The sequence below is a fragment of the Pteropus vampyrus genome, unplaced genomic scaffold, assembly GCF_000151845.1.
Source record: "Pteropus vampyrus isolate Shadow unplaced genomic scaffold, Pvam_2.0 Scaffold257, whole genome shotgun sequence".
NCBI lineage: Eukaryota > Metazoa > Chordata > Mammalia > Chiroptera > Pteropodidae > Pteropus > Pteropus vampyrus.
Genome location: NW_011889038.1, coordinates 617,190 through 629,157, shown reverse-complemented (window position 1 = coordinate 629,157; position 11,968 = coordinate 617,190). Strand labels below are relative to the sequence as shown.

The 11,968-nt window shown below is 58.9% G+C and overlaps 1 protein-coding gene across 2 annotated transcripts in view; it reads right to left on the bottom strand.

Moving 5' to 3' along the window:
- Positions 1–328: 328 nt before the first annotated feature.
- FBLN1 (fibulin 1) overlaps positions 329–11,968 on the bottom strand; it is a 43,930-nt gene continuing 32,290 nt past the window's right edge. Inside the window, exons 10-13 of one of the 2 annotated variants that reach the window (XM_011374978.2) lie at positions 9,570–9,689; positions 8,618–8,749; positions 6,696–6,819; positions 329–775 (exon numbers count right to left, since the gene is read on the bottom strand). In XM_011374978.2, the coding sequence (XP_011373280.1) occupies positions 421–775; positions 6,696–6,819; positions 8,618–8,749; positions 9,570–9,689 (731 nt within the window). In that variant the 3' untranslated portion in view covers positions 329–420. The remainder of the gene's footprint in view (positions 776–6,695; positions 6,820–8,617; positions 8,750–9,569; positions 9,690–11,968) is intronic. The other variant, XM_011374979.2, reaches the window with a different exon arrangement.

Sequence of the window (11,968 nt, the reverse complement as noted above, 5' to 3'; positions counted from 1 at the left end):
ACAGGCCACGCCCCTCGGCCAAGCCCCTCCTCTTCTCTGGGCCCCCGGTTTCCACACTGACAGGAGGAGAGGGGACAGAGCTCACTCATCTCTGAGAGAGAATTCGTGGGAAATGGTCCAGCCAGGCCTCGTGCTCCCTTCTCCTGGGCTCCCGGCGGTACGCGCAGGGACCTCCATCGACAGACACCCCCAGGCACGTGCCCTCTTATGGAAAAGGCCCCTCGGTCACCTCCCCGGGGGCACCAGGCAGTGGCCGGTGCAGCTCGCCCCAGGGTGAAAAGCAGCAGAGACTCCCAACCACGCCAAACAAAACCAAGGCACAGGAGCATGGGTACGAATCGCCTGCTAAACTTTATTAAAATCCCGGCGAGAGGGTTAAGAAAGCAACAGGACGGAGCCCCCGCGGCCCAAAGCGAGTGCTCAGAGCTCTGCGGACACAAAGATGAAAAGCTTGGCCACAAAGGAGCTGACGGTGCCATGGCGATACAGGTCCATCTTGACAGTCAGGAGCAAGTCCCTGGGCTCAGGGACGGGCTTGGTGAGGGCCACCACCCCGCTGTGGTGGTTCACCTTCCGGGTGCTGAAAAAGCCCTCCTCATTGCCGCCGGTGATGGCCAGCTTCATGCTGTCCCCGGGGACGGAACTGGAGGGGCCCATGCGGAAAACCACCGCGGGCACTTGGATGTTGGTGGGGAAAGAGAGGTGGTAGTAGGTTATTCTCAGAGGCAGCGAGCGGCACTCCTGATTCTCATGGCAAGGCAAGCGCTCACAGCGGCTGCAAGAGTGGACAGAGAGACGAGAAGAGGGTCAGGGCAAATCCAGCAAGCGGAGAAACAACAGAGCGCGGGGGAAGCGGGGGCTCGCGGAGCAGGCCTCCCGCCGCCCCTCTGGCCAGGCCAGTCCACGGGAAGAGCGCCCCTCACTCACCTGTGGGAGGTGCCGTGGACCTCCGGGCCGCCGGCTCGGGCACTAGCCTCTTCCAACACCCTCAGGGGGCGCTGGGTGGCTGGGGTCAAGGGCCCCACCCCGGGCCGCACTCACCAGGCACACCCTGCCCTCTGGGTGTCATCCAGGCTCCTGGCCTGGGACCACCCCAGAAGTGATGTCTCCACCACTAGCTGCTGCCATTTACCAAGTCCGTGGCCATCCAGCATCACGCACTCTCTAGTGTGACCATGGCGACTGCACTGAGGGTGGCCGGAGTGCCGTTTTTCAGATGAGGAAACCGAGGCTGAGTCAGTGGCCTCCCCAAGGTCGCAGAGTGAGGAAGCCAGATTTGTGCTCGGGCAGAGGTCTATTCCCCGGTCCCCCTCACGAGGCCTTGTGCTCCAGGCCCAGGTCCCTGTCTGTGTCCACAGGACCAGCCAGGGCTTGGAATGGAGATGGGGGCAACTTCTAACTTCCTGTGTTAATATGGAGACAGGTTCTAACTTCCTGCGACAGGATGGAGACAGGTTCTAACTTCCTGTGACAAGATGGAGACAAGCTCTAACTTCCTGTGACAGCACAGAGACAGATTCTAACTTCCTGTGACAGCACAGAGACAGATTCTAACTTCCTGTGACAGCATAGAGACAGATGCTAACTTCCTGTGAAAGGGTGGAGTCAGCCTCTAACTTTCTGTGATAGAATGGTGAAAGCTCCTAACTTCCAGTGATGGAGACAGTTTCAAACGTCCTGTGAGAGGATGGGGACAGAGACTATCTTCTGCCACCCGAACTTCAGGCCCATCACACTATGAAGACAACTGCCTTCAGAAGGAGGGTCAAGGTGCAGAGGCCCATGGGACTTGGCAGAGCCCAGGGCAGTTCCGCCGCCTTGCCTGTGTCTGCATCCACTGTCCCCGTCTTCCATCACGTCTCCCTTTGGCTTTTTAAGTTTCCATGCCTCGTGCTGCGTGACTTGGGCTTATTTTACACTTGGCACTGATTGGGAGTGTGGTCCCTTTTTACTCCTTATTTCCAGGCTCTTTATCAGGATGGACAGTGATCCTTTCGGTTACTTGACCATTTACCACTCTGAGCTCTGGGACAAGGCAGCCCTGGGGACGAGCTCCACGGTACTAAAGGTGTACGAGGGTCAGGAATGCTGACAAGGGCAGGTGTGCATGGGAGGGGCCCGAAGGCAGAGGGGAGAGGCAGGAAAGGTGGGCACAGGTGCCGCTGAGGGGCAGCCCAACCCGAGACACCTGAGACACCTAGGTCCAGGCCAAAGGGGGGTGCTCCGGGTGACTGGGAGACCCTGAGGGACGGTGCCCGGCAGCATGCGGGCCCGCATCGGTCTCCTCACTCTACTGATGGGACAGCGGAGCTGAGTGAGTCCGCAACTCCAGTCTGTAGTAAGTGGCAGAGGCTAAGTGGGACACACACACACACACACACACACACACACACACACACACACACGCACAGCCGCTTCAGGAAGGGTCTGGTAGACCTGGCCAGCAGGTGGCGCTAGAGTCTCCTTTATGTGAGTTGAGCTTTCTCACTGAGTGTGGCTGTTCCCTGTCCAAGCACAGAGTTTTGTTTGCCACATGGAAGCAGGGACCGTAAGGTGTGCGTGACGTTCTGGTGTGGCTCCCGCGGCCACTCACGCAAGGGAGCCGGACGTTCCTTCTTCCTGACGGTCCCCACCCCGGGCCACACGGAGTCCGTAACCAGGGCACCCTACGCCCTTCCTCGCACTAGGCGTTTCTGGGCCTGGCCCCTCCTAGAGCCTCGCTTCCCAAGGGAAGGGCTGTGGCTCTGCTTTAGTCCAGTTCCCGCACGGGCTCAACGCCTACTGTGTGTTCAGTGAACGTGCGCAAATAAATTCGGCCCTGGTTTTCCGGGTCAGCTGTCCCTACGCTGCTCTACCTCAAACCTCTTGAAACATCCCAGAAAACGTAATTATTGTATCTGGCAAACTGTCAGACTGGGAACAGCCCAAAACTCTCCGTTAGCCAGTGTCGTCTAGGTCAAGGAAGGGCTGTCATCGCCACGTCTACCACGGAGCGGGGGAGGGCCAGGCCCCCGGGACCGCAGGCCTCGGTTCCGACTCATCACACACAAAAGAGAGATGCGCCCCAGCTTTTCAGTTCAACATATTTGATTAGAACACCCCAAATTCCATGAAAATGAAATTACTGAAAGCCGCCATATACCAAAGGAAAAAGTCCTCAAGGCCCAGTCCCTTCTCCTGGGATACAAAGCCATTGGGGCCACCCCCAGGCTGTCACACTCTTGTCATTCTCGAGACAAGCCCCAGGAACCAGCCAGGGCAGAGCTCCGCCCGCTCTGTCCACCCGCGTTATACCCTCGGCCGAGAGCTGGGCCAACCGAGGCCGCCGGCCTCACTCTGGCTTCCAAGACCACAAGCCTCAGGGCTGGCCCGCTGAGGAGAGAGAGAAAATGTTTTCAGTCCCGTCACAGGCTCAGAGACACTTCGAATGTTCTCCCTGCGGGCAGGAGAGACTTGTGTGGTCAGGATCTTAACAGCCTGGTTGGTCTTGGAGGCCCAGCCCTGTGGTTTACGGCCCGGCCTGCTGGGTCATGCTCCAGTTACCTCGGGCCACTGCCCAGAAGGGGACTGCGGAGAGAGCCAGGCTGAAGCCCAGAGGGCGAGAGAGGACCTGCTGAGCTCCCTGAACAAGCAGCTCCTGTAGGATGTTAACCACAGAAGTGCTGGCTGCCAGGTCCGTCCTCATACGGCTCTTTTGGATTTTACAAATTGATTTCTGAACGTCATGTAATAAGTTCTTTAAGAGACTTTTTGAGGAGGAAGAAAGTGGGCTGTACAACAGAAAATTCCAGTCCGAGGACTTAGCGGTGCTGAGAAGGTCGGCCCCTCCCCTCAAGCTCTGGCCTGCCTCCTGCCAGGGTCGGTTACGTGACTTGTCAGTGACGTAGCATGACGTTCACACTATGCTCGGGGTGCTTCCTGGTCCCACGGTTACTCCCCCGACTGGGATGCTCCCAATGTGGGATTCCGGGCCCGGCCCGCTCTTCCTAACCTCGACCTGGGCTCCTGTGACTCCTCACCGGGGACCAAAAGAGGGGAAAACTGTGACCACACTGGCTCCTGCGTGCAGCAGTGGTGGCCCCGTGACCACGCAGCCCTTCAGGAGCCCTGTCTCATTTTCTCATCTGAGGCCGAGGGACTCAGCCATTCACATGGTCACAGCCAGCAGGCAACGGAGCGGGAGCCGCAGAGTCGCCCTGAAGAAGCTCCGCGGTCTGATCTGCTGTGTTCTGGGGAAGGGCACAGGATGGCTTATCAGCACCCACCTCACCACCGTTTCCTGAGTACCAGTGCTGGCACCGGGCTGGGTGCCCGGAACCTAGCACTGCTCACCGTCACTAGTAAGGCCTTGCCAAGCAGGTGCTACAGATGCAGAAAGCGCCCCCGGGCGACCAAGAGACTGGCCCGAGGTCATGGCACAGAGGAACGAGAGAGCCATAGTACTGGCAGTAAAATATGCCTTGGGGTGCCCATCTGCGCCCCACCAGAGCTGAATCCGGAGCGAACTTTATGGAGCAGGCTCTGCCCCACAATCACAGGTCACTCTACAGGAACCTGCGGGACGACATGCTCACCCCCTGTACAGCTGAGGACATGGAGGCTCTGAGACGCTCATGGGATCTGCTCACGGTCAAGGTCAAGGGACCTGGAATGGACTGAGCTGGGAGGCAAACCCAAGTGGGTCTGACTCCATAGCCAGGATCTTTCCAGAACACCTCAGCTTCCCCAGGAGGCGAGAACAGTCATGGGGAGGTGGGGGACTCGCCTGGCCCACCTCAGGTGAGGACCCCTCAGGACAGGGTTCACGTCCCTCCCAGCTCCATTTTCCATCCAGCCTGTGCTCAGGCCACTGGGTGGCACTAGCGAGCAGGAAAGGGCCTTAACGCAGCAGCCATCCTCCCTGGAGGGGCCCCCTGGAGCCTCGTGCTCCCCTTTTGGCCTTTACCACGGTGGGCACCCACTTCCTGCCTTTATTTACGAAGAACGATGAACCCCCTCTTCATCAGCCCCGAAGGACAGGCTGATAAGTCCATGGGAACAGACCAGCTTTGGAGCATCAGCCCCTTAGCGAGTGCTATGCTGTTCCCCGCTAAACACCCCACTTCATGGCTGGGAACTCCTTCCTTAACATTTAATGTGTGTGCACGCCCTGCCCTAACCAGCCTACCACTCCCTCCCTCTCTGCCTAACCAGGCACCCTCTCCCGCCCCATCCCAGCCACGTGGGGGCCTCCTCAGTCTCAGCACCCCTACACCCTGTGGCCACTGCCACTGTTTGCAGGCGTTCCTAGCAGGCCGGTGCCTGCACACAGCGGGCCCTCAGTGAACGGTCCCCGAGGGAGTGTCTCCCACACTGAGGGCGGCACAGGCTTCCCGAGCTTGCGCCAGCACGAGGGGGTCGGGGAAGGTGATCTGCGGATTCCAGCCGCCCGCACCCTGGGGCTTAGCAGGCGTGAAGGCCAGCGCGAGGCGGCCTCCTCCCTTCTGCTTCCGTGGCTGTGTGTGAGTTAGAGGTCGACAGCAAGCAGCCAGTCTTCCAGAATCCTCAAACCCAGACACGGACAAAGCTCTGGGAGCGAGGGGGCTTACAACAACAAATGCCAGCACAGCCTCAAATTGAGGACACGGAACTCTCTTAATGGCTCACAGGAATGCAATTAGTGCCCACTGGGCCACTGTGTGTAACCACAAGCTCTTTCGAGCTCTGCAGACTCACAAGCCCAGTTCTGGAGTGTCTGTTCCTTAAGCGGGGCCCATGAAGGAAGCGAGCTGCTGGGTTTCCGAGCGGACAAGACGCATCCTGGGGAACAGAGCAGGCCTGGGGGAGGTGGCAAGGCTGGCGGGTGGGCGCCCCCGATGCTGGGAGGAACACGAAGGGCTGCCGGGAGACCAGGGACGTCTGAGCATCCCCCGCTCCGGGGTTCGACAAGCTGGCGGCCAGGCCAGAACCAGGAGCCAGAGCCCCCAGGATGAGCAAGAGTATGGGGCCCGGTGCACTGTCCAAGGAGGTGCCGACCCCCTGACGGGAGGAGCAGACTCAAGGTCAAGGCTGAGTCACACGGTCAGCCTGGCTGTGTGCTAGCTTTCAGAATTTCCAGGGGTTATTCAGAGGGAGGGGTCAGGTGTCCATGGCTCTGACTAGCCCCCACCATGGGGCTTTTCTTCAAGTGACTGACAGTGGTGCCAAATGAAGCTTGGTGGGACGTTGTGGTGAGACCCAAGGGTCCTCACTGCTCCCTGGGGAAGGCGGGTCCTCGACACCCCAGCAGACATCCTGGTGGCCTGGGAGTGGGGGAGCTCACGGTGATGTGTGGACACACAGCTTCAAACTGAGGACATGGAATCTTCCATGCTTTTCTACAGTCACTAGGCTAGACAGAACCTGGCTTTTAGGTGGGTTCACCGAATAACGACGCCCCAACGGGTCACATCGGCCCCTGGAGTCATCACTACTGTCACCCGAGTCAGAGCACATCTGACATCTGTGTCCACACTGGGGAACCAGAAGCCTGGCGTTCCCGCCGGGCCCCAGGCACAGGCTGGTCTGAGAGCAGGCGCGCTGACCTTCGGCCTCAAGTCACCTCCTCGGTTTCTAAGACCACTCTTGCTGGCGTTCAGGGGCCTCGAGGTTCTGAGACCTCCGTGGGCCCCCAGGGGGGCCGACGCAGACAGACGGGCGCGGGCCGAGGGACTTACGTGTCTGCGGAGCGGCGGTAGTTCTCTGGGCACTCGAAGGCCAGGCAGCGGAAGCCGCCCTGGACGTTGAAGCAGGTCTCGTTGGTGGAGCAGTTGTGGGTGCCGGTCACGCACTCGTCGATGTCTGCGAGAGACCCCGAGGCAGCACGGTGAAGGCCGAGGCCACCCGAGCAGACCTCGCCCGCGGACGGGGTGCTCAGGCCTCCCGCCGGTCAGGGGCGGGGTGGGCAGCGGCCATCCCTGCCCTCCGTGGCTGCTGCCTGGAACCGCGCCCTGTGCCAGCTCTTTCATTTCTAGGACGTTCACACTCAGAGAGTGTAAGTGCTCACTTATTATTCACAGTCTCACAATGAGCGTGGCCACGATGACGAACCGCTCTGATGGCCCTGGAAGGGTGTCAAATGAGCCTCTTAATTCCCCTAACAGTTCGGTGAGACCAGTACTGTTTTAGAGAGGCGCTACAGAGCTTCGGTGACATGTCTATGGCCACACATTTTGCAAGTGGCGGAACCAAGCTTTGAACCCTGGGAGGCTGGCACCCAAGTCCGTGCTCTAACCAGCCAGCACCTCGCCACAGCTCTTGAGGTTCGTCGCCCTCACCTCGCGTATGGCTCATGACATCCAAGTAGGGACAGGGAGGAAGCTACGAGCCCCATGTGACAGATGAGGAAACAAGTTTAATGGGATTCTAGGTCGTGCACTGTGTCTGGGGCTGGACCCTGAACATGGGGAGCCATCTGCCTCCCCACAACCCTCTGGAGCAGCTAAATGGGGTTCAGAGGGAAGTCCCCGAGCCAGGAGGCATCTGTGGAGAAGTGCCACATGCCTGACCTCGGAGCCAAAACAACGCTCCTGATCACCAAGGCCCAGCTGAGGAATGTGTTTTGCCACGTCTGGCAGGACGCCAGGGAGCAGTGAGGGGCCAGGCCAGAAGCAGGCAAGTCCTCTGCTCCGTGAGAAAGGTGAAAACAGCAACTTGCACCCAGAGCTCTGAGCTGCTGGGCAGGTCGCTCCCAGGGAACGCTGCGGCTGCCGCCTCAGACCAAAGTCACTTTCTTCAGGACCAGAAATGACATCTGCAGAACCCGAGGACTCTGGAGCCTCTGGGTCGCCAGCCCCGTGTGGGGGCCCTCAAGGCAGGGGCTGGACAGGCTGACCTCTGAGATTCAGCTCGCGGGGCTGTTCCTGGAGGTGAGGGAACAATGCCTCCCCTCGCTCCCAAACGTCCAGCCGGCACCCCTTGCAGTCACCAAACGCACGGTCCCTGGACTTTTCCTAGATATGGGGGGGGAGTGGCCCCCTCATTTAGCCCATGCCAGGGCCTATTCTTGGCCCCAGTGGGACCCTCACAGCCATAGTGTCCACAGATACAGAGACACCCCACTCCAGGTTGTCACACACCAGACCACACCCTCCCTGTGCCTGGGCAGGGATCAGCACCTTGGCACAGAGGCGTCCACCTTCTGCTCACTGTTTGCCCTTAACACCTGGCAGGGCCTGGCCCACAGCAAGGGTTTGCTGAGTGACTGAGTGAAAGACTGAACAAGTAGCACTATGCTGTGGAATGCGGTCTGTGGGGCATAGACTTTGTTTCCTTCTTGGTGGGCATCTTCCTAAAGGCTGCCAGGCCCTGTTCCAGCCCCCCTCAGGCACGCCGAGGGCCAGATGAGAGGGCTCGGAACTCCCTGAGGATGGGGTGCTAGGGGCGGGGCAGGTGTGGGAGAGCAGGGCATGCGTGGACCCCAGGACACACCTCAGACGCAGAAGCCTCTCCTCTGCTTCCCAAATGCGCCCTGCCTGGGGTGCGGGCCCAGGGTCCAGGAAGCACATCCCCCCTGCTGGGGGGCTGCCTGGCCTCAGCCCCCAACACGGCAGAGCCCCAAGCACGGCCTGAGCAACCCGGGGAGCCCCGCCACGCTCACCTTGGCAGTTGCGGCCGTTGGGGGCCAGCCTGTATCCGGATGAGGGGCAGCTGCATTGGAAGCTTCCAGGGACGTTGATGCAGCGGTAGGAGCAGATGTGGCCCCCGGTGGGCAGGGCGCACTCGTCAATGTCTGTGACAACAAAGTCCACCCTCAGCATCCCGCGCGGACCCGGCCGGGCCATGGCGCCCAGTGGGCAGGGCTAGGGCCTGGGAGGGCAGCCACACAGGGCCAGCTGGGCACGGGGGGCCTCAAAGTGCTGGGGCTGGGGCCACCTCAGAGACCACCATGTCGAAAGGGGAAACTGAGGCCCAGCGCGGGAGGGCCTAGCCTAAGGCCACGCAGCACGTTCACAGGGTGAGGTGTGCATGTGTGGGGGAAGGAGGCGGAACGGGGAGCTGAGCAGAGGGGACAGGCCGAGGGCTTCAGAATGACACACAGAACAGGCGCCCACGGCTACGAGCACAGCCCCAGTGCTCGTTATTACAACTGCGTGAATGAAAAACAGCCCTTATGTGCAAAGAGCAATAATCTTAACAGTTGCTGTTTAAGCACCTGGCTGTGCCAGACGCTGTACGAAGCACTTCTGAGCTGCCACCTGGCTTCATCTTCCGACAACCTGGTGAGTGGGGTAAAACCTCGTGCCTGGGCCAGTGAGGGCTTTCCAAGGGCCAGAGGCTGCGAGTCTGCAATGTGGGTGGCCCTGGAGGCCCCTCCCACCCCTGGGTCACACACCAACCACCACCAAGCCCTGCTCAGGTCCCAGCACATACAGTGACCGCCACTGCTGTGTTTATCAAAGAAAAACCTGGTGAGTGGCTTTGACCCTTTTTGAACCTCATTCTCAATGGTGGGTTCGGTGTACAAAAACGAATCTCAGAAGAAAAACACAAACCACCCTCCAGCCTGGAAGGGTGTGAAGTAGAAGGGGTGCAGGGTGCTGTCCCCTCACCTTCGCAGGTGACCCCGTCCACGTCGCTGAGCTGGTAGCCTCGGCGGCAGTAGCACTGGTAGGAGCCATAGACGTTGGCGCACTCCTGGCTACAGGGGCTGCTGTCACACTCATTCACATCTGAAAGACAGAGTCCCCGGGGGTCACGGCTCAGAGCCGAGTCCCACGTCCCCAGCAGCGTCACGAACACGACAATTCCCTCAAGTTAACACACACGGAGAGGTGGAGTCTCAGAGCGCAGGGCTGGGGACCCACGTGGGGTTGCCCCGAGGGAGAGAGGCCCCCCGCCACCAGCCCCCCATGGCCGATGGACCTGGACTCTCTCCATCCCTGCCGCTGCCCGCTTCAAGCCTTGCCATGTCCCATGAGGACGACGGTGATGGCCTCCAGCCTCGGTTCCTTGCAATCCGGCCACTATTGGGCTACCAGAGTTAGTTCTAGTTCTCAAATGGGAATCCGATCACGTCCTCTGCAGATGAGGGAGGCCCTGAGAGACCCAGTGGACACGCCGGTACCAACTAGGCCAATGCTCGGGACCCAACGGGCATCGCAATGCTGGGCTCTTGTGCATCTGTTCCCTGGACAGCAGGGATCGGCACACATCCAGCCCACCACTTATTTTTGTGGTGTTGGCACAAAGCTTTATTGGCACATGGGCCACGCTCATGCATTCACCTGGGTCTGTAGCTGCTTGTGCCCTACAAGAGCAGAGTCGAGTGGTCATAAAAGCCTGTGGCTGGCGAAGCCCAAAATACCTGCCATGTGGCTTTTAGAAAAAAAAAGTTTTCTAGTCTCTGGCCTGGAAGTCTCTCCTCACATTTCTTCTCTGCTAATTCTTAGCAGGGCAGGAGGGGTGAGCGGGAGAGAACATCCATCAGCTCCTCACCTCACGTTCATCCCTGCAGCCCCCGCACGCCCGGCCAGGCTGCCCCTGATCACCTCTTACCTCTGCCCACATCCCAGCGACAATCCCCGAGGGCAGGAACCATGTTCTTGCTACGCTCGGGCGCGGGGTGCTTAGTAAATGCTTGGAGGAGTAACAGGGCAAGGCTGGACAGGCCCTGGCTTTGCTTCCACAACGTTGCCCACTAACGCAGATATGATGCCTACCTTCCACTGACGCAGATATGATGCCTACCTCTCAGTCACTCAGTGGTGGCCGGGAACAGCGCGGGCCATGAATAATAACAACAGTGACACTAGCCAATGGGTCTCTGTCTGGCCAGGACTCCACCTCACACTGGGCATGTGATAAGCTCTTCACCTGCTTCATCTGATTTCATCCTCATGACCCTCTACGAGGTGGGTCTTAATGTCCCCATTTTACAAATAAGGACACCAAGGCCCAGAAACGCCGAGTTACTTCTTCAAGGCCATAAAAATGACGGCTGGAACTTGAACCCAGGCCTGAGGAACCCCAACACGTGAATCTTGTTCCTTGCCGACGTATATGTGTTGGGTCTGCTTCTTGGGGACAAATCCCAGCATCCCAGGGGAAGCCTAGTGCCCAGGAGCCCATTGCACTGTCCACCATCCAGTCTGAGTATTATGCACACTGTACCTGGCAGACAGGACTTTTGTGACCCCAGCCTTCCTGACGCGGAATTTGATGACCTGCCCATCCTGAGTCTGGCTCCATCAGCCACCCCGAGCGCCGCACGGCACAGAACAGGGCTTGATGGGTGACGTCAGGAATCGCCAAGGGCTGTCTAAGCTCTCAGTTTCTGCTGACCTCGGAACCTAACCCCATAGGAGACATGACATCCGCTGAGCACCTACTATGTGCCAAACCCTGTGCTGAATACATTGCTCACCTCGTCTCAGCCTATCTCATCTGAGAACCCGAGACTTTCAGCACCTGTGACTTCATCCAACGTCCACCCTGCACATGAAGAGCCTTTTTCTGCTCAGGGCCACGTCCTTAGGGCGAGGACCCAGACCCCTTAAAATACTGCCCTGAGAACACGCAACTCTGCCAAAAGAACTTCCTATGCCTTCCAGCTACGTGACTATAGGCCCTGGCTTCTCTTGTAATTTGAAGCATTTCCTTTAGAAAACTTGCAAATGTGAATCCTATCTTTGTCCCTTTGAGATGCAACTTCTTGAGCCCAGAGATTTCTTCTCTCAAGAACCAGGAAACATGCTTTTGAAATGTAATCATCTCATCGAGAAGGGCAGGCCCCCCACCTCCCAGGCTCTGGGGAAGGTGGGAGCCAGTTAGCAGACACAGCTGGCTGACTCACACGGACCACCCCTTAACCTCCATCAGTGCTTTTCCTGAGCACACCCCAGAATTTTAAAAAGCCCCCCTCCTTTTGTCTTGGTGGAGTTGAGATGAATTTACACTGGGGAGTCTCTCTCCCATACTGTAGTAGCCTAAATAAAATCTGTCTGAACCC